Source organism: Camelus dromedarius, chromosome 18 (assembly GCF_036321535.1).
Source record: "Camelus dromedarius isolate mCamDro1 chromosome 18, mCamDro1.pat, whole genome shotgun sequence".
Lineage (NCBI taxonomy): Eukaryota > Metazoa > Chordata > Mammalia > Artiodactyla > Camelidae > Camelus > Camelus dromedarius.
Genome location: NC_087453.1, coordinates 25,015,150 through 25,037,911, shown reverse-complemented (window position 1 = coordinate 25,037,911; position 22,762 = coordinate 25,015,150). Strand labels below are relative to the sequence as shown.

Here is a 22,762-nt window from a genome sequence, read left to right as displayed (position 1 = left end):
AGATCTAATCGTCAGTAAAGCACTGAGCTGCTGACCCTGTTCTCAGGACGTGGCAAAGAGCCCTAGGGTGGCCAGGAGGAATGGAAGGGGTACAACAGCCCTTCTGGAATAGGGAGCCTCTTGCAAAATGATTTGGGGACATTTGGAAGACATGCATTCACTGCACTGTTTCCTGGGCCCCCAGGTGCCCCAGCCCTGCCGACATCTCTGATTAGACTGTTCCTGAGGCACATTTTTAAAATGAGGCTGTTGTCTACAGGAGGTCCCTGTGAAGTGTCAAGGCGACTGAGGGAATGGGGAAGACTCTCAGTACCCATCAAAATGGGAGCAGGAATGCCTTTACACAACCCTCAAGGGATGGGGTGGGGCCCAAAGGAGTCTATGAGGGGGAAGGAGGATGGATCTGTGAGATGTGACAAGAACAGAAGCCTCCAAGGATACTGGCATTTGCCCAATCCCCCCGCCAGATTCCTTAGAAAGCCTCATCCCCACTTCCCTCCCAAGGCCCCAGCTCCAGCCCGCCCTCCTTCCCCAGCTGGGCTCTTGTCACCCATCCTTCTTGCTTCCCACAGTCTTTCCAGGGCCTCTGTCCCAGCATCCTCCAGGGCTGCTTTTGCAAGTCACCTGGGACCTATTATTTCCCCAGTCCCCGCCCCTCTGTCTCTGCCACAGTCCACACTGGGGGCTGCCCCCTGCTTCATGAAATATTCCTCCCTGACTGAGCCACACGCCTGGGATCTTCTGGTCCCCCGACTACACTTTCTCTCTCTGCCTCCTGCACAGGCACGTCTCCATGCCCTTAAGTGTCCCCCCGGGGTTTTCTTTATCTCAGCTCACCACCCAGTCTCATCCACTCCAAATCATCTCCGTGACCACTTGTATATAAATGGCTCCCAAGGGTCTGTCTCTAGTTTCAAATATGTGTGTTCACCCTCCCCTGGATGATTCCCCAGACACCCCCAATATGAGCCCACTGGCCTGCAAAGCCATCTCCTCTACTCCACACAGGCATGACAAGGCCACTGGTGCTGAATCTTCAGGATCCCGGAGGCACCTCCTTGCCGGCCCTCTCCACTGGCCATCATCTTCCCCAGACCTCCTTCCCAGACCCTTGCTCAGAATGAAGCCCTGAGCAGCCCTCAGTCTCTCGGGTAGCTCGCACTGATATAAGCCAGTCCACTGACAGAATCTGCATCTTTGTCTGTCACGGGGTAGAAGGCTTTCTGCCCCTGTGCCCGCCTGATGGCTGGCTAACATCACTGTCTGCAAGGCCCTCACCCCATCTAGTCCCACTAGTCCTCAAGAGGCTAAAGCGTGCATCGTTCCCCAGTCAGAGAGCCAGCTGTATCCTGGACTTCTCCAGAGACTCCTGCTCCCCGTGCCCTGCAGCCCGGCCATCCCTCCCACCAGGAGGCCCACCCTCCCCCGCAGGCCTCTCACCGCTACCACAGCCACCACAAGCCAATCTCTAAGGCCCTCCTGCTCTAGGCACTGACAGGTCCTGGGGAAAGGTTCCGGATCTCAGCGACCCGTCAGAGCTCTGACTCCTCAGTGCCCTCCTGACCTTGTTTCTATTCCCATCCTGTCACACCCCCAGGGGGTTACATGTTCACTATCCATATGGAAAAGAATTTTCTTTTTTTTCCCCCTTCTTTTTGTGGCTCCAGTGAAGCACAAAACCAGATGCTTGAAAAGGCTAAACCTGTCCCATAGCCTCTCAGCTCAGAATAGCTCTCTGGGGAGCCCAGTGGATCCAGGTGGTGCTGGGGGTGGTGGCTTTGGGAAGGGGGGCTGCACTTGGCTCTCCTGTGGGTCCGCGCTATTATTTCTTCCCTTGGTGGGAGCCAGACGACAAAGAGAATGCTGAACAGGACCCTGGCCTACATTCTCAAACTGCTCTCGTCTAGGGAAGAATGAAGCAGGAATTACAGGGTGCATTTGGAATCCAGAAGAAGTCTAGGAACTGGGGCCATGCTAGGCTGAGTTTTTGAGCCAGGAGCCAGAGAGAAGGATGCACTGGAGGAGGACCTCACCCATGACTTTTGTGGACGTTCCTTCCAGGAGTTTGCCCTTCATGGGACTCCACCATGCAGTTTGCATTCACCTTTTTATGTCCTGCCAGAAACCACAGGAGCCCCAGCTCCCCTTCCTGAGACCTGATTGGTCCTGCTCATCTTTTGAGCCAAGCAACCAAGTTTCACTGGCCAGCCTATGGATTGGCTGATATGAGGTCAAGACTGAACAGCTTGGCAGGCAGATGGGCGTGGGACAGAGCACGTGGTACAAAACACAGCTGCCTGTGGGTGGAGTAATTCTCCGAGATGAGAGAGGGGTGGGACAGATAATGATGGACATCTCTCACATGCTGGATCGGCTAAGAGTGCAGCTGCAAGTGATGAGGAAGCTGATCAATTGCTGCTCAAACACTGGTCATTCTTTTCTTTGCTTGGTAAGTTACAAAGTAGGTAGGTTCCAGCATTGCAGTCACAGACCCAAGCTCTTCCGATCTTGGCTTCATAATCTTTGGTGTATTGGTTTCTGCTGCCTCATCATGGTCAGTGGCACCGTAACTCACATTCATATTCAAGGCAGAGAAAAGAGAAGGGTCTAGGTCCTTTTATCAAGATGATAAAAACTTGCCCAGACCACCCTTCCCCAGCACACCTCCACTTAGGTCTTATAGGCCAGAACTGGGTGCCAAGACCATCCTGCAAGGCGGCCTGGTAAAATAAGAAACAGGATGGAGTGACCGGCTTAGAGCAGAGGTCTGCAAAGTGGGCCAAATTCAGCCCGCCACCTGACTTTGTACAGCCTAGGAACTAAGAATGGGTTTTACATGTTTAAATGGCTGGGGAAAAAAGTCAAAAGACTATTTCAGGATAGGTGTATAATATGAAAGTTACCTCTTGGCTCCCAAAGCCTAAAGTTAAAAAAAATTTTTTTTGTTGTTGATGAAGTTGGTCGACGCTGCTTTAGGGCAGCATGGATCATCGCCTCCCTTTGGGCGCACTGCTATCCTGAACACCATCAGGATGCTGGCAGCAGGCGGAAGCCATGGCTACCAGGCAGGCAGCTTTCAGTGTCTGTTACACAGGTCTGTCATCACACTGCAAGCCTGTGTCAGTTACCTAATCTGTAACAGCATGAGGTAAGAGTCCCCTTCTCACCAGGACGCTAACACAGAGGGGTTTTTGAGGAAGTCCTCTACCTCCAGGACATTTTCCCAAACTGACTAAATGTGTGGGATTTTGATAAAGACCTATAAAAAGAAAAGGGGGACACCATGAAACATCTGGATGGCTGTGCCCCAAAAGGCTCTATGGGGTATTATTTGCTCAATGAACTTGCCCCCAGCCAGGGGGCTCTAGAAAATGGGTCTGGTCAGTGTTCCACAGTTACCAGTCTCCCATCACCGACAGCCTGACCACTAGGATGTGAGGTTCATAAGCCCAAAGCCACTGTGCTCATTTTTAATGGGAACTGTAACTTAACTCTCATACAAGTCAACCTCCTAACGAAGATGAATGAACTTGATGGGAAGCCAAACTGTGGTCTGAAAGCCACTTAGTGAGTTAAGGGGCAGAGTCAGGAAGTCAAAGGAAAGAGTCACTTATTTTGTGCACCAGGCCTGGGGCTCAACCTCTAGGCCAGTGTTCCACCTCCCAGTGCATCCTGCCTCTGCTTCTATAATGCATCCCTCTGTGTCCTCCCATCTCCTGATTCAGTCCCTGCCTTTTGTCTTACTTTGTGTCTTTAAATTCACTTTGCTTGTGTCTAATCTCATCTGTCATGGGTCTATTTCAGAGTGGAACCTTCAGAAGTGTCTTGAGAGCTTTTTTTGTCCAAGTTCTTAGAGAATACCTTATGGTCACCCTGGTGGGCCAACCTACAAATGCCAGATGCTTGGGTCACTGCAACCAATAACAAATGGCCAGATGACGGTCATTGAACAACACATGCCTTTTGTAATATTTACTGAGCACCTACTATGTGCCTACTAGGTGGGGATATATCCATGAAAAAAAAAAAAAAAACCTCTATGGAGTTTTCATTACAAGAGAAACAGGAATGACAGGTAATAACACACACAAAATAACCTACACTGTAGATGGTGATAAGCAAAAGAAATGTAACAAGGAAAGGGACTAGGAAGTGTTGAGGGTGGAGGCACTGCACTTTGAGACTGAGTACCCAGGGGAGTTCTCAGGTAGAAGGCCTAAAGATGGTATCGAAGGAAACCATGCAGATCACTGGGGAAAAGCATTCCAGGCAGAGGGAACAGCAGGTGCAAAGTCCTAATTTAGGAGGAGGGTGTGTTCAGATTAGCAAGGTGGGCAGAGTAGCCAGAGCAGATTAGGCAAAGGAGAGGAGAAGGAAATGAAGGCGCCAGAGGTAGTCAGGAGTGCCCGAGTGCCCAGGGCCATATGAACAATGGCCAGCCTCTGGCATTCCCTCTGAGTGAGGTGGGGTCTTATGAGGACTAAGGGGCTGAGGAGCAAAGTGACAGGATCTGACTTCAGTAAACTGGGTCACTCTGGCTGTTGTGTTTTTGCTTTTGTGTGTGTCGGGGCGGGGGGAGGTAATTAGATTGATTGATTGATTGATTGATTGATTGATTTTTAGAAGAGGTGCTGGGGATCAAACCCAGGACCCTCCTGCATGCTGTTGTGTTGAAAACAAAAACAAACAACGAAGAGAGACCAGAGTGAAGGTGGGAGGCCAGTCAGAGAGTAGTGACTGCAACAATCCAAGCAAAAGCGGAGGGTGGCTTGAGCAGAGGAATGGAGGTAAATGACGAGAAGAGGGAGGTTCTGGAGGAGGTTCTGGAGGATTCTAGAGATGATTCTGGAGATGGCACTTCCATGTGCTACGGCCATGCTCAGCACACCCGCCCCATGCTACCATCTAGACCTGCCTGCCTTACTAGGAGCCCTGAACACTTCAGGAAAGATTTCTTTTTAATCAAGGACAGACATTTCCAACTTAAAGTGACACCCTATCAAGTCCTCTGTAAGACTCCTCTCCTTAAAATACCAAAAAAGACCTAAAAAGAGGATAGAAATTCAAGACAGTTCTGAAAAAATGTCAGAGTATCAGCCGACGACTTGAGGAAGCAGAGATAAAAGGCCTGCCAGAGTTCTGGCCTCTGCATCAAAGGCACCACTGGCCAGGGGGTGGGGAAGGGGAACGCTCTACCCTCCCCCCAACATATCCCCCCTCCGTAACCTTAACTCCAAGAAGAGCCTGCCCAGAGTCAGCTGATCTCCAGCCACTGTCCTACTGCCCAAGAACTGCTTTCTGAGCAGCTGAGGACTCAGTAATGATCCCCCACCCTCCTGATTCCCTGGAGGAACTTTCCATCTTCAGCAACGACTTCAAGACTGTCCAGGCTTGTGGGTCTGGCTCAGAGATCTTGACAGCCGAGTAGGACGTTGCAGTTTCTCAGGTGCTCCATTTGGTGGAAGAGGAGTAGTAGCAGTAGCAGCCCTGACTTTTTAGAACAAAGTTCTTCCTCATCAGCTGAGAACTGGGCAGTGGTGGGTAGAAGATGGTCTGTCCTCAGTCTGTAGAACAAGAACTGAAAAAAATGCCACTGGCTGCGTCTCTTCTAGCTCCTTAAGCCAGAGTCAAGCCATTAAATGAAGCCTCCAAGGATCTGAATCCCTTGGCCCATTCCTGCCAGGCACCTTTGCTGGGACTGAGCCACCCTTGTACCTTGGGTGGCTTCCCAGTCTATGGGCCACTGCTCACTCTATCACTAGTGCCTAGAAATATCCCTCTTTAGCTGGATGACTCCCCCAAAGAGGTGTATCAGTCAGCTATTGCCATGATAATGCTGCAAAACAAATCACCCATGAATTCACAGGTTTACTTATTTGTCTGTCTGCAGGTCCTAGGTTTGGTTCCAGGCTTCTATAGGCTAAGCTCTATTCCACTTTTCTCAATATTCTCCTTAAAACATCAGCAATTGGGGCCTGTTCCTGTCATGACAAATAGCAAGTACATGAGAGGCCAAACCCAACTGCACAAGGAATGCTTGAAGCTTCTGCTCATACCACATCATGTCTATTCACATTCTGTTGATCAAAACAAGTCAGATGGCCAAGGTCAGAGTCAATAAACTCTGGAAAATAAACTCTGCTCCCAGAGGGAGAGGAAAGTGATTGAATACTTGCTGAATAATCTTCTAATCCAACACAGGGAGCTGGGTTAGGATTTCAACACATAAATTTTAGGGGACATAATTCAGCCCATAACAACCTCTAGTGGGAAGAGATGTGAGGTCACATGGCAAAGCAGGGAGGAGTGAAGAACTGAGGTCACAGTGCCATTCTAAGAGGCCAAAGCAATCTAGCTTTTGCCCCAAGCTAGAACAAGTTCTACTAAAAGAACCAGAGTTGGGTGAGGGCGGGGGAGCGGTGTGGAGGGTATAGCTCAAGTGGTAGAGTGCATGCTTAGCACGCATAACATCCTGGGTTTAATCCCCAGAACCTCCTCTAAAACTAAAAAATAAATAAATAGAAATGAATAAACCTAATTTATTTTTTTTAAAAAAGAAAAGAAAACAATCAGGGTCCCTGGAGAACTGGCTGTTTTGATGACAGAGGTAGGAAATATATGAGTATAGAGCATCTTGTAGTGCCAGAAAGTAAGGAAGTACTCAAAAATGAAAAAAAGAAAAAAAAAACCTACACGTTGATGGGGATATGTCAAAAGGGACATAGGAGCCAACTGAAAGTTTCCAGTGACCAAAGTTGGAACAATTTAACAACAAAATAAAGTAGTATTAGCTTGTGATACAAAGTGTAAAATAAATATCCATGAGTCTATTCTGATATAAATAAATGACTGAATAAACTAATAATTGGAGGGAAGGGTGAGACAGGGAAGAGAAGGGACAATTCTCCTGTGCAGAAGAATTCCAAATAAATTATGCAGACACTTTAAAGGACAGAAGCACAACTCTCCACTCCTTAAGTGTGGGCTACAGAGTGACTTCATTCCAAAAAGGACAATATGGAAGAGGGAGGGAATGAGCATAACTTTACAGTGCAGAAAGCTGACCAAGATCACATGATGAGAGAAAAATGACACTTTAACTCTGCGGTTTTCCTCCTAAAAACCAATAACCCCAGTCTAGCCATGAGAAAAAGACCAGACAAGTTCCAGTAGAGGGGCATCCTACCACATACCTGACCATACTCCTCAAAACTGAGATCATCTGAGAAAATGTCACAACCAAGAGGAACCTAACAAAACACGACAGTTAAATGTAACAGGGTATCCTGGCTGGAATTCTGGAACAGAAAGACATTAAATTGAAACTAAAGAAATATGAATAAACTATGGACTATTTAATAATAATATACCAATGTTGGTTCACTGGTTATAAGAAATGTACCGTATTAATGTAAGATGTTAATAACAGGGAAAGTGGGCACTGGGGCTGTATACCTGCTTTTTCTGTACATCTACAACTGTTCTTTAAAAAGTCTATTGATACAAGAAAACTGACAGAATTGAAAGGATAAACAAATACATGATTATAGTTGGACCCTTCAACACTATCCTCTCAACAACCAACAGAACTAGACAGAAATACAGCAAGGATATAGAGGAAACCAATGACACCATCAACCAGCAGGATGTAATGAACACCCACAGGACATGCCACCCAGCAGCAGCAGAATACACATCCGTGGCAAGCACCGTACATCCTATGCCAAGAAAGACCACAGCCTGGGCCATGAAACAAACCTCAACAAATTTAAAAGAATTGAAATCATATCATCCAGCTTCACTTGGGGAACCAAATAAGTTCACACTTATTATTATTTTTTTAAGTAAACTTATTTATAGAAGCATAATTAAACCTCTCTAGCAATCGAAGCTGGCATACAAAGGTCTGGTGGATGAACAAAAGAAAGATTGAATGAATGAATGAATGAATGAACAAAAAAGAGAATTTTTCATCTTGGGGGCCAACAAGGTTTCTTTTTACAAAAGGTTAAGAATGAAAAATAAATGATACTTAGAGTAAGTTGCAATCTTATTTTATAAACTTATTCAATATTAATTAAAGGTACTTTCTATTTGTAAATATATTTAAATACTTATTTATTTATTTATTTAATCTATTTATTTTTTTTTAATTCAGAAAGGCTCACAGAGAATCCAGGGCAGGGATGATCTCTGTGCAGTTAAGAGGGCTGCACTCCCACATGACCAGCAGATGGCGCCAGAGGATGTGATTCAACCCATGAGGTTCTCTTTCCAGAGACTGGGAGTCCCCCTCACCTCTCCCAGCCACGTGAAAGGAAAGCCAGCCCAGTCCCTCCTGTGTCTCCCTCTGCAGCCAGAGGACCCCCACCCACCACTGCTAGGGTGAGGATGCAGAGAGAGCAAGTATAGAAATGCTAGTGTGAAGCTTGACTGAAAGGGAGGCAAGGGCAGGTGGGAGGAAGATGGGGGCTGGTGATGGGAAAGACCTGAGCACTGAAAGGTGGGTGGGTGGGTGGGAAGGAGTGGAGAGACTGGGGATAGAAAAGGACGAGCAAGGTCCCTGAGGTTGGAGCATGGGATGCCCAAACGAAGGGTCACATGCTTCTGTTGCATCTGGGGAAGGTCTAAAAGAATGGATGTGAAGGCTGGCAGTTCGCAGGTTTGTCAAGAAAGCTGCCTCCAGGGGGTTCCTATTTTGTCTGTGAAGCAGCAAACCCTATTGCCTGTTGACAGCTGGTGGAGGAGGGGAGGTGTCAGAGCTGAAGGGGAGGGAGGCCCAGGAGGACTGCTGGCAAGCACCGAGGGTGGGTCTGGGGAAGATACTGTGCAGCTCTGCTTCTTCATACACTCATTCATTCATTCTGCAAATATTAACGAATAGCCAACTACACCCGGCACTATTTTGGATACAACCTACATCCTAGTGGAAGGGGAACAGATAGACAAATAAACAGACATACAAATAAACAACAACAACAACAAAAAACACTATGACATCAGGGAAAGAGAAAGGCAATGAAGAAACAGACTACGGGAGGGACAGAGAGTGCTGGGAGGGCTGTGAAAACGGGGTGCTTAGGGAAGTCTTCCTAGAGAAGTGACAGGTGAGTAGAGATCTGAACTCAGCAAGGGAAACAGACTTGCACTGTGAGCAAGCATTCTAGACAAAGGGGACAGCCAGGGCCCCCAGAAGAGTGCTGTGGAAGGAAGCAGGGGCCAAGAACAGATCACACGGGACGCTGGAAATCACCTTTTATGCTCACTGCAATGAGAGTCACTGGAAAGCAGGGGGGCGCAAGACCGGATTCCTACTGTTAAAAGTATCACACTGGCTACTGTGGGGGGAACAGGCTAAAAGGGCCAAGCGTCGAAGAAGGGACACCACACAGGAGGCCACTGCAGCTGTCCAGGGCAGAGAGAAGAGGTACAGGGGAGGAGGTAAGACGTGATCAGGTTCAGGATGTGTCTTGTAGGGAGACCTGAGAGGATTTGCCAATGGCAGATCTGATGATCCGATGTGAAGTGTGACAGAAAAAGAAGAGTCGATGATGTCTCAGGTGTTTGCCCTGAGCCAGATGGTGGCTCAGTCGAGATTTGATTTGGGAAGGAGCAGTCGGAGTTGTGCTTTGGACACAGAAGACCCTGTAGGTGGTGTGGCTCTGTGTTGTTCGCTTTGCTCTGCCGTGTTCTGCCCAGCAGGTGTGGCTCTGTGGTTTTCTCCAGAAGTACCTATTGGTGACCCAGACACATCTGTGGAGAAAGCAGACAATTGATCCATGATTGGGATTATGCTGACTGGCTTTAACACAACAAATGGCGAGAAAGCTAAGGACACCTGAAAGAGACTGGTGAAATGACAGACAACGGAAAACCTCACTCCTGGAACCAGTTTTAATTAATCAAGACCAATCACAAGTGATAGAAACCTACCCCCAACTAAGCCAAAGGGGAATCAGTGGCTGGAAAGGGCACCGCAGTAGCACGCAAATGGAAAGAAGAGCTCTATGACGTCAGGTCTTGATCATGGCCTTGACCTGGACCTGGACAGATGACTGCGTGAACCCACGTGCCCAACACATGAGAGGGGGCAGGTGACAGATCCAGGACAAAAAACAGTAACAGGCTCTGTAGTGAAACAGAGAGGGAACAGCCAGCACAGAAGATCAAAACTGCTCAAGCACTGCGCTCCCTGAGACAGCATATGCCTGACATCTTGCATCTCCTAACAAAGATACAAGAGTTGAAGACCCCTGCAAAATCGGTGCTCAGCAACCACCACCAGAGTCCTGGGAGGCGAGAACAGCTTTCACACACATCATCTCCAGGTAGACAGTGTGAAGCTGGGCTACCTCCAAGCCCTTCCTTCTTGTATTCAGTACCCAACATGAGCTTGGATGTCCTGGATGCCACATTAGCAGGGCCACAACTCCCTCCTGTTTGTCGAGATTTGATCATCCTACACAAATCAAGAGTGGCCTCAACAAACAGCCCAGCCAGTCATTATGAGAAAACACAGCTGCCTGGAACTCTACCGTTATGTTTGGCAGACCACCCATTAGACAGGTGCTTCTCTAGAAGTGAACCGGCAGCCCACCTCACTCTGCACCTTGGGATCATCCTTGAGTTCCACCCGACAGCCCCAGGCAAATGCGGGCTGACTCAAACCAGAGGCGCTTCACTGCTGCCTTTGTTTGTGGGGGATGCCGACATTCCAAGTGGCTCCCAGGAGTGGGAGCTAATACTGCCCACCCGTCCCAGAGCAGCAAAAGTGGAGCTAGCATTTGCCAAATATCCCCAGGCCCCCTGAAGGAACATTTCTGAGGCTTCCACAAAGCCACAAACAACTCGCTCGCAGATTCACTGATGCTCACAGCACAAGAAACCATGCAACCAACTCTACATAGAATCCAGTGCCAGCAAAGGCCTCCTACAGACATAGCAGGCATGGGTGTTGGCCTGAGCAGGCCATATTAGACACCCCAAATACAGTCCTCTGAGTTTCGATCAATGCCACAGCTGTTTCAGAAAACTAGTCACAGCAAGGAACTCATGCTGTGTCCCCGGTACACCTAGTCTCCGGTCCATTTTCCTGATGGGCATATGCACTCATCTCTCTAGGGTGTATGCCCAGGAGTGGAAATGCTGGTGGGCACATGGCCAGCTTCAGCAAATCTGCCACACAGTCTCCCAGTGTGGCCCTGCCCAGTTCTACTCTTTCTAGCAATGGCCTTAGATTTTTTTCTCCCCTCAATGGCACCAGCCTCTCCTTTTTATCAGCAGTAGACTAAGCCTGCACTGTAGCACCAAACAGAGCTTGGATCAAGTCTTGACATCACCTCCGACCTGAGTGACCTTAGGCACATGACTTGCATTACTGAACTCTCAGAGGTTCTGTTTCCCCCTGGGATGAATCACCCTCCCAGCCTGAGCTCATATCCATGTCAAATTAAGAGAATCTATGCCCAGCATTTACGAGCGCCCTCCTGACTGGCAGACGGTTGGCACCAAGTGAATATTCTCTCCCTTCCTCTTGCCCACATCTGAAGCTCCCCAACATGCAGTCACCAAGCAAATATTTCCAGCTCCTCACCCTCACAGAGTTCTTTAAAATTTCTACTACACCTGTGATCCTGAGACTCTCTGTATTGCTTATTACTTTCACCTCCCCGACTTAAGAGACAGGCCACTTCTGTACACCCCACCAGTTAGTGGGGGGAAATCCAGGGCATGGGGACAGTCCGAGCTGGATCAAAGTTAATAGAAGCTGCTTCCTGCAAAGTAACTCTGGTCAGGGAGGAGACACTCTGACCAAAGTCAGGTCCAAATTTACATTGTCTATTTAAGTATTATTATAGAAAGATCTCCAAGATACATTATGTTACCTAAAACAAGCAAAATGCAGGACAGGATTAATAGTTTGTCACTTTTGTATAAAAGGAAGAGAGAAGGGTATGTATTTATAATGACATTTCTAGAAATGGATACACAAGATACTAATGACATGGGGCCATGGGGAGCAGCAACGGTACTGGGGACAGGTGTGGGACGAGATGTTTCAGTGTATCATTTTATAACTTCTGAGCTTAAACTACCCTGATGGATCCTCTGTTCAAAAACAAAAAGCAATATTATACACTTACAACTTTTTTAAGTTATACATCAGGTGAATATGAATCCCTGAAGATGTCTGGTGGATCAACCCTGGCAAAGCAAGGATGTCTCTTAGATATGTGCATGCAGGTGTGTGTGTGTGTGAGAGTGTGTGTGTGAGAGTGTGTGTAGGGGTGGATGTGCACGTAGGTGGATGTGCAGGTGGGTGCAGGGAGGCATGTGTATGGGTGTGTCTATGTGCTGGACATCTCCATCACAGCCTGAGGTGAGGGGGGAGAAGATGTGGACTCATGCCAACGGCAATGCACTAAACATCTGAGGAGGGGACCCAACCTAAGTTCATCCAGAGTTAGACCAGGGGGCGCACCTGGCTTTTCATCACTTCCTCCGTAACTACCCAACCCCTCAACTCCACAGAATTCGAACTCTAGCACTAGAAATCTGGAGTCAGAAAATGACTAAATATTCTTTAAGGTTCTATGCATGTGTACAGATGTAGTTGTGTATAGGTATATGGGTGTGGGGTGATGTATCTGTGCGGGACTGAGTGTGTGTAAATGTGTATGTGGGTATTTAAGGGGTGTGTGTATGTGTATTTTTTCACTCAGCCAAAAAGTGGCCAGACTATCCACCTTCCCAGAAGTCAACAGGAGCAGATGACACTGAATAGTAATTAACACACCTGAGCCACAACGGATATCCCCTCCCATAAAACTCACCTTCACTCCATGTGGCCGTGTCACTCAATCAGGCTCTGAGAAGTCCAGCAAAGGGCCAATGGGCAGACCCAGGCCTGTCCTGAAGGAGCTGGGGCTGGGCAGTGAGGAGCCCTTACCCCTGAGGAATCTCACCAGCAGGAAGGGAAATGACCACACACAGGTTGGGGTGAGGGGATGCCCCTTCCAGCAAAGGTAGGCACCTTCCCTTCTGAGGGTACAGCCAGACCACAGCTCCCCACATCATCCACACACACACACACATACATGGCTGAGAAAAAAACGGGAGAAGTTGAGGAGCACAGGAAGGGCAAGCCTCTTTTATTACCCCAAAATGCAAAGACTTGAAGGCACTTACAATAACAAGGCGGGAGAGGAGGGGAGGCGTGAGGAGATCGGAGGTCAGAGCACAGAGGTAAATCAACAGACCCCATCCTGGTCACCACCCGGCAAGGGGAAAAGGAAAAGCTACAGGGCCAGGTCTGAGGCCAGTCCGGTGTCTAGCTCTACAAAAGATACAAATCCACTCTACAGAGGATTAAGGAGTGAGGAATACACAGCAGCAAGGGGCAGGGCTGGCAGTCACGAGTTAGTGGTTCTTTAAGGAACACGCTCGGCAGCTAGGAAGCCCTCAGGTCCCCTGCTGGAAGAGGTCTCGGTACATCTCAATGAGACGAGCAGCCTCTCGCTGGCCAGAGAGCAGAGCACCATGGGTGGTGGAATAGTACTTGCGGTGGGTGGCCTCACCTGAGAACAGCACCTGCATGGGCTGGGGGGCAGGACAGGGAAGTGAAGGTGGAGGAGCAAGAATGGCTACCTGTCTTCCCCAGAACCCCCCATCCATACAAGTCAGAGAGGAATGAGCAGGCATCTGAGATGCAGGTATTGCTGTTTCCACAGGATGAGGAATTGCCCATCCCACCTGCCCATCTTGCCCTGCTTCTTCCCCAAACATCCAGGCCTCGGTTCTTTCTGCTCTGAGGCTTTTATGAGTCCTGGCTCTGCAGTTTCAGAAACTCACTGTGCCTCTTATGAGTGAACTCAAGGAATGACTTAACCTCCCTAAACCTTGATTTTCTCATCTGCAAGATGGGTTTATACCATCTACTTCTGAGGGATTAAGTGAAATAATGTATCTAAAGCACTCAGAACCTGAAGAATATAAGTACTTGATAAAGTTAGGCAGTAATTTAACAAACCTTTATGGAGCCCCTATTAGGTTCCAGGGACTGTTCTGGGCACTTGGAAGATAAAAGGTGACCAGGCAGCTGCTCTGAGGAGCTTCCTTGCTGGTGGGGAAGCCAGACATGAAACCCAATTATTAAACGGTGTCATATGTGACGTGATGGGTGTTTGGGTGAAGTTCTGAGAGCCCAGAAAAGAGGCCAACTGTCAGGGGGCTCGCACAAAGCTTCCCAGTGGACAGGACCTGAGAGCTTCTTCTCTGGAAGATGCTAGATAAATCAACAGGCAAAGGATGTTTCAGGAAGAAGGAAAAATGGGGGCAAAAAATGCACCAAAATAGGTCTTGTCTAGAAGACAGTGGGGATTTTGGTAAAGCCAGGGCTCAACCTCAGGAAAGAAGGCTGTTTAGGTGTGGTCCAAGCAAAGTGCTTGCATTCAAAGCCTGAGTTTGGATTTTACCCCAGTGTATCTTAAACTGAATGTGCAAAGGTACCAGCTGGGGATCCTGGTAGAATGCAGTTTTTACTTTAGCAGGTCTAGGGTGGGCTGAGAATCTGCATTTCTAACGTGCCCCACATGATGCCAGGGGGCTAGTCCGTGGACCACCGACCTTGAGTAGCGAGGTTTTAACCCACCAACAAGGAGCTGCGGAGGTGGTTAAGCTGAAAATGGGGCACACGTTGTGGCAGAGGGCAAGCTGCCTACTGCCACAACGAACCTCTTTCTCCTCAGAACAGAAATCTTGACTTTTAACTGGTTTCATTGCCATCTGCGGAGAGGCGATGAATCCCAGCATCTCTAGCAGCTAGTAGTGTCATGTGACTACGTTCCAGCCAATCAGCTTCAAGCACACTGTTGCTTAGAGACAGTGACTCAGCACCAGGGGTTCCGCTCTTTGACCAGGCAGCCCGGCACAGACTTGGGAGCTAGAGCAGCAGCCTCCACAGCCCTCTTGGACAACAAGCTGGTCCGGAAGATGGAGCGAGTCACTAATGATACCAGCCCCTGACACCTACCTCCGGATTTCCTTTTGTGTGACAGAAGGAAACCTCCATCTTGCTTAAACCAGTTTGTTTTGTTTTGTTCTGCTTTGTGTCACATGCGCTAGTTCTAACTGATACAGGTGACAAGAGGTTTGCTTTTTGGGAGGATGGCTGTAGCAGCAGTGAAGGCCTTCTCCTCTCTCCCCCTGAGCACAGCCAGGGCAGGCACAACACACGTTGGTTGACTGCAATCTTCTTCACCAATTACACCAAAGAATTATTTTAAATGTAATTCTGTCGGGATTTTAACATTTATTGTATGTGTATGCTTGATAAAGGGAACTCAAAATCTACTTTATGGGAGCATAAATATATATAATTATTGCTTTTTGACTTATAAATATTTTTCTCTATATATTATTATACAATTGATATAATTTGGGGGAGGGTCAATATTCTTAATTTTATTTTCTAAAACATATTGGGGAAAAATAAAGCATACTGAGGAAACTTACTTCCACTGAATCAGTGCTGTCCATTAGACTTTCCTGATGACAGAAATGCTCTAGAGTGACACACTCTAACATGGTAGCCATGAGCGACATGTGGCTCTCAAACTTGAAACACGGCTAGTACAACTGAGGAACAAAATTTTGTATTTATTACTTTAAATTGTAATTAATTGAAATTCAACGTGGCTAATGGCTACCACATTGGACAGCATAGCATTAAAACGGCTCAGTTTTTATGGTTTCAAGAAAGCATTTGGTAGGGATGTATAGCTCAGTGGTAGAGCACATGCTTAGCATGCATGAAGTCTTAGGTTCAATCCCCAGTACCTCCATTAAAAAAAAAAAATACACTAATGTGATACATGTTAAAAAAAAAATAGAAAGAAAGAAAGAAAGCATTTTAACACATCTCAGTTATTGACTCCATTTGTTCTTCCTGATGTTAAGGGCATATTTTCTTGTTTTCTTTTTCATTATAGGAGTTACTCCATCCATCTTACCTCGACAATCCTCAGTGACCACCACCACCCTCCCGCTCCTTCTCCTGGACCAAACACACCCCTCACAGATGCCCTGGCCCGGCAGCCCACGCACACCCAGCACACTCCCCACTCACCGCTGTCTTGGAGCTCTCCGTGTACGGCAGGGGCTTGGCCAGCTTCTCCACGTCTGCCCCACTCGAGCCCACCTGTGTATACGAATAGGAGCCCCGGAAGTAGGGGTTGCTGCCCCAGGCAGAGCGCAGGATTCGCCGAGGTTTGGGAATGTTGGGGTTCCCTATTGAGGAGTGAGAAGAGTCAAGGGGGGAGGGTGAGACATGGCTGCACACTGAAGACACACCTAAGCAGACGACTCCCACTCTGTCTCCAGGGTTCCAAGAAGGCTGGGCTGCTACAGATAGGCACTGAGGATGGAGGAGGGAGGGCAGGAGGGAGGATGGGGTTCAAGCTGTGTATCCCCCAATGCCTCCTTGTGACCTCCCTAGCAAAACACCACCTCTCTGTGGGCCTCAGTTATCTATCTGAAAAACATTCCAAATAATCACATTCCCCCTTCCAGCTTCAGGGGTTCTTGTGAGGGAGGCTCTTCTGGGATATTGGAGGAAGTATGTTCAACTAAAAGAATCAGACAGAGAAACACAAATCCATCTCTTAGCAAGACAATATGAGTAGGAAATGGGCGGTCTGAGGCTTTGCAGTGATATCTGAGTTTACCATCAGCCCTTAGAAAGAGAAGAAATGCAGAGCCTGTGGTTCTGAGTGTCTCAAGTTCCATACGGGGGAGAGCCTGCATTTAAGAGCCCAAGGTCAGGTGTGGCACCCTCCCGGCATCACTACCAGTGGGCACACCACCTCAGTATCACAACCTGGGGATGAGGATGCTGCCACACAGTTTGGGATGCTCAGAGGGTCCGGCAGAGGATGGCAGCTGGAGCCGGCCTGTGGAAGCAGGCGGGGGGCAGGGACGGGGCGCACCTGTGAACTGCCGCAGCATCTCCGTACAGATCTCCGCCACTGCCTCGTCGTCGCACTTCTCCATGAGGAGGGCCTCCTCCCCGCAGATCCAGCCACTCAGCACGTGGCCATAGCGCTCAGGCGGGTAGAGGACATCAAAGCCGCAGATCTTGCGGTACCAGAGCTCAGGTGGGTAGGTGAGGGTGCGGCTCTCTGCCTCATCCTCCCACACAAACTGTAGGCTATTGCACTCCGGGCCCCAGAAGGGCTCCTCAAATTCTAGAAAGATCTTGTCGGTGGTGCCGATGCCCAGGCGATGGATGGCAGCCACCTTCTCGGCGGGCAGGCTTGGCCGGAAGAAGCTGGTGTACTGCCTCTTGAGCACGCCCAGGGACACGGTCACGATCACGTGGTCCGCCGGGATCACCTCGCAGTCCTCGCACTCCACCACCACCGGCCACTGCTCATCCTCATCCTGCCTGTCCCCCCGGGGCTCCTCTCCACCCTGGCTGCCCTCCCCAGCGTCATGATTATGGTCACTCTCCCCCTGGGGCTCAATCTCAGGGCCCCGGGGGCAGCCTGAGGCCTGGTCCCAGTGAATACAACGGACAGGTTTCCCCAGCTGGATGACGTGGGCCGGGATGCCTTCAGCCAGCAACTCCACAACCTGCATGAAGCCTGAGGGGATGATGTGGTGGGCACCAGGAATCTCAGTCCACTCCCCAAAGGCGCTCAGGGATACCTCATCCATGCTGTGTGAGCTACTCTCACAGCTCTCCACCTGTAGGAAGAGCCAGAGGGGAGCTAGGTGACCGCCAAGGCTGAGCAGGGGTAGGAGCAGGACCTCAGGGCAGTGCCGCCTCCTCGGACCCAGATTCCCCAGAATCAGTCTTCCTCACTCTGGCACCTGTACTCAACAGAGCTTTGCGATGGCAAAGATACCTTCAGGTACTGCTGGATCATGGCGAGCTTCAGGCGTTTGGTGGCCTCCGGGTCATCAGGGTCATTCCTGATACGGTTGCGCACCTCCTCTCGGGTGAACACCCCCACGCTGTTCTGACTCTCAGCATTGACTGGTTTACCATGCCGGAAGAACTCCTGGGTCAAGTTATAGACCTGCAGGGAGACCCCAGGAGACTGAAAACACACTTATCCCACCGCCGTTTCAGACCTCAGAGCCCCAGCTCAAAAGTCACCAGCTCCCACCTGTTCCCAGGGGTGCTGAACTCATGGCGCCTCCCCCTCGGTAAATCAACATGGTATTCAGTGCTGCCCTGAGCTGCACCATCCAAATCAAGGCTTGAAGATGGTAAGTTGCCCTGGGCAGCCAGCTCCCTTGCCTCCAGACACAGGCGGTGAGATGGGACCCAGAGGCTTTCTTGCTGGGCCCTTGCTTGGAACAAACTGAAACGGCTGGTGCCATACAGTCTGCAGGAAAGGAACTGCCCCATCGTGGGCTCTACATGGCTGAGCGGACTGCCCACTGGAGAACCCAGGTCTGCACACATTTCTCTTTTCCAAGAACCAAATGCATAAACTTCCCCTGACATTCCTGCCCAAGTGTATCTACTTCACCCTCTCCCAGGAGTGCAGTGTGGGGTGGTAGCTTAGCCAGTGTTTTAGGGCAGAGGGAGCAGAAGGGGCCCTGAAATATGATCTCTCAGGAGACCCTCCCTCGCTGTGCTCAGGTCCACACAAAGTGCCCCCTTTACTGCAAGACCCAGATGCATCTCAGGAAGATGGCATGTTGGGGCAGGGCATGTGGAGAGGAAGGAGTCCCCAGTACGCTAAGAAATGGAAATTTATTTCACGGGCATATTTTGGCAAAAACTCCAACCCACACTTCACCAACAGAAAGCAATGAACAATCCTTTGGAGCAGGGTCCTATTGCCTCGCCTGCCTGCCAGGCATACAACTCCCACCAAACACTGGGCAAGTCTCCCCTGAGAAAAGTAAGCAAGTCCTGGGTCAGGCATTGAATCCCCAAAGGGAAAGGTCTGAGCCCCAACATTTACTGAACAAACATTTACTGGGCTCTGTGCCTGACACAAGTTGGCACAGTTCTGAGCTCCTGCTCTTACTCAAGTTGAGGAGACATCCCAACTGGGCTGTTTTCATATGATGTGCTGTGCTATGACAGAAAAGAACCCAGGGATTGTGAGACCAACTCAGATAACCTCAGACCAAGTCAGGACATAGCCAGGTAAGCAGCAGGAGGGAGAGAGTATTTCAGGTAGAAGGAACAGCATACCCAAAGATGAGGGAGGATGTAAGATGCATTCAGAGTGGTTCAGTCTTAGAGAGGGTATAACTCAGTGGTAAAGTGCATGCCTAGCATGCACAAGTTCCTGGGTTCAATCCCCAGTACCTCCATTAGAAATAAAGTAAATAAATAAACCTAATTACCTCTCTCCAAAAAATAAAATAAAAATACAGAGTGGCTCAGTCTCGCTGAAACGGGCAGCAAGGAGAAAGGCAGTTGCAAAAGATGACTTTGAAAAAGCAGGCAGAGGCTGGGGCATGAAGGACTAAGAGTCAAGTCAAGGACTCCAGACTTTATCCAAGACCCTGGCATCACTGAAGGGCTGTGGGCATCTTCACATGCCCACTCTCCCTCCCAGGACCCTGGCCAGTGTGGGCTCCATGGCCAAATATCTGTGGCTGGTGCTGATTAATAGAGTGTTTACCTTCCTAAAGTGAGTCTGAATGTGGTCAATACACATTCATAGGGATTTGTCTGCCCTGTAACCAGGCCGAGGCTGCTGGAAAGAAGGTGGCACTGCACCCCCACCACCACTCCACCCAAGGGAAATGCCCCACCCCATAAGATTGAAACATGAATTAAACATGTCTCTGAAATATAAAACACAAAGAAGAAAATGAGTTAAGTTGTTCATTTTTTCCTTCCTACTGTCACAAGATGCTGGGCGTTTGGCCTTAACTGGAGTCCTCAGCAAATTCCTCACCCAGTACCACTGCCAAGGAGTCAGGCTTTCAACTTACCTCCTCCTCCCTGGGGTTTTTGCTTTAGTGATAAGCAGCATGGTGTTGCTGGCTAGTCAGCTTACGCTGACTAAAGGCAAAAGTGCCCAGCTAACAAATTTAGTCCATCTACATGATTCTTTGTGTCAACCACTCAGACAGCCTTAACTGAACACGCATTTGTCATACAGATACAGTCTCCTGTCCTGGGTTAAATGACATCTTCCCAAGGTGACCCAAGGAATATGGGACTGGCCTGGAACAACTAATAATACTCACCCCAATTCTCATGAAGCACTTTTCACTGGAATCTCATTAAATCATCATGACACTATGAAGTACATATAATTGTGCCCATTTTACAGATGAGAAGAGTGAGGCTCAATAACTTGCCCATGATTATATAGCTAATAAAAGGTAGAACTGGTATTTGAATCACAGTAATCATGCTCCAGAGACTAAGCTCTATATGATAACTACTGTACAAACTCATTTATTTGTTAACAAATGTAATACATTCAAATGAGTAGCCCTTCAAAGTCATCACCTTCAGGGGGAGGGCTACATATTTATTCACCCTCAGGCAAGGCTTCATGCTTAGGAGCACATCTCTTCAGAACAGCCTCCAACATTGTTTAAGAGTTACATAAGGAAATCTGTCTCTTCACCTCATGGTTAACATCTCCTCTGACCCAAAGCACACCACCAGAGTGATAACCCACCTTTATCCATCCTACTTTCCATGACTCCCACTCTTGGCTTTCAAACATCAAACCCATAAGAAGGAGTTGATGATGATCTATTTTGAAGGACATGTAAAAGAATAAGTAAGTTACGGACCCTGAAAGTCATTCTCAAGAAACATCCGTGCTTGAAGCACTCACAATAACGTAAGAATCAGGAAATGACTTCCCAGTAGACCAGGAATGTCTCCTTTGAAGAATATTAGTTCTTATCTGATCAGTAGTAATATTGAGTGACAACACACAATACCATGGAACTGTACACAACATACCTTGTGGGTACACACACAGAAGACACTGAGTGTGCCTGCCCTCCTCTGAGCAGGGACTACCCCAAAGCAAGGGTCATTTCCCCTTTCCCATGCCCAAGAGACATAGGAAATGTACAATAGGTGCCTGCTGGCCAATTTACTGACCTGAAGCAAAGGTTCATTACACTATAAATGACAAGCTAGCCGAAGGCAAGATCAACATGTTACCTTGCCTGTTGAGTGCACTTCACAGCACCACTGAAAGACACCACTGAAAGACACTGAAAAACACCACTGAAAGACACTAAAAATGTTAACATTGTTAAAAAAGCCTGAATAAGACAAGGATGTATAATCACTGCCACTTTTGTCAGACGCTGCACTGGAGATTGCCAGTACTACACGGCAAGAAAAAGAAATGAATAGTTTTAGGTTATGCTGTCCAAAACAGTAGCCACTAGATACTTATAGTAATTTAAAATTAAATTAAACATTTAGTTCCTCACTATTACTAGCTACATTTCAAGAGCTCAAAAGCCACATGTGGCTAGTGACTGCCATCCTGGATCGTGCAGGTCTAAAACATCTCCACTGTCAACGAAAATTCTATTGGACAATGGTGGTCTGAGGATTAGAAGGGGGAAAAGCAAAATTCTCATTTTTTGGTATAGGATTATATACATAAAATTCTAAGACACAGTTAGAATATAAATTAATATGATATATTAATAGATATAGTATCAGAATTAAAAATAATTTAGCAAGAAAGCTAAAATCAATACCTAAAAATAAGGTATAAATACCCATGACATTTTTCATATTACTAGAACAAATAATCTTAAAATTTATATGGAATCAGAAAAGACCCCAAATTGCCAATGCAATCTTGGGAAAAGAGAACAAAGCTGGAGGTATCATGCTCCCTGACTTAAGACTATAGTACAAAGCTATAGTAATCAAAACAGCATGACACTGGCACAAGACGACACACAGACCAATGGAACAGAATAGAGAGACCAGCAATAAACCCATGCACAATTACTCTGTGATAAAGGAGATAAGAATATACATGGAAAAAGGATAGTCTCTTCAATAAGTGGTGCTGGGAAAACTGAACAGCTGCCTGCAAAAGAGAGAAATTAGAACATTTTCTCACACTTTACACAAAAATGAACTCAAAATGTATTAAAGACATAAATGTAAGACCTAAAACAATGAAACTCCTAGAAGAGAACAAAGGCAGAACACTCTTTGACATCAATTATGACAATTATGACATTTTTTTGGATTGTCTCCTAAGGCAAAAGAAACAAAAGCAAAAATAAACAAATAGGACCTAATAAAACCTAAAAGCTTTTGCACAGCAAAGGAAGCCATCGACAAAACAAAATCCAAAATATATAAACAGTTCATACTACTAACAACTCGATTCAAAAATGGGCAAAAGACCTGAATAGATACTTTTCCGAAGAAGACATACAGATGGCCAACAGTCACATGAAAAGTTGCTCAACATAGCTAATCATCAGAGAAATGCAAATTAAAATGACAGTGAGATACCACCTCACACCTGTCAGAATGACTATCATCAAAAAGACTACAAATAACAAATGTTGGCGAGGGTGTGGAGAAAAGGGAACCCTCCTACACTGTTGGCGGCAATGTAAACTGCCATAGCCACTATGGGAAATAGTATAGAGATTCCTCAAAAAACTAAAAACAGAACTACCACATGATCCAGAAATTCCACTCTTGGGTATATATCCAAAGAAAAAGAAAACACTCATTCAAAAAGATACTTGCACCCCAATGTTCACTGCA

General features: G+C 47.7%; 1 protein-coding gene across 5 annotated transcripts in view; it reads right to left on the bottom strand.

Moving 5' to 3' along the window:
* Positions 1-9,240: 9,240 nt before the first annotated feature.
* Positions 9,241-22,762, bottom strand: part of SMOX (spermine oxidase) — a 41,598-nt gene continuing 28,076 nt past the window's right edge. The window contains exons 4-9 of one of the 5 annotated variants that reach the window (XM_031434194.2): positions 17,907-18,080; positions 16,986-17,745; positions 16,127-16,287; positions 14,030-14,119; positions 12,834-13,599; positions 9,241-9,753 (exon numbers count right to left, since the gene is read on the bottom strand). In XM_031434194.2, the coding sequence (XP_031290054.2) occupies positions 13,462-13,599; positions 14,030-14,119; positions 16,127-16,287; positions 16,986-17,745; positions 17,907-18,080 (1,323 nt within the window). In that variant the 3' untranslated portion in view covers positions 9,241-9,753; positions 12,834-13,461. Of the gene's footprint in view, positions 9,754-12,833; positions 13,600-14,029; positions 14,120-15,513; positions 15,637-16,126; positions 16,288-16,985; positions 17,746-17,906; positions 18,081-22,762 lie in introns of those variants that run through there. The other 4 variants (XM_064475854.1, XM_031434197.2, XM_031434196.2 and 1 more) reach the window with 4 other exon arrangements.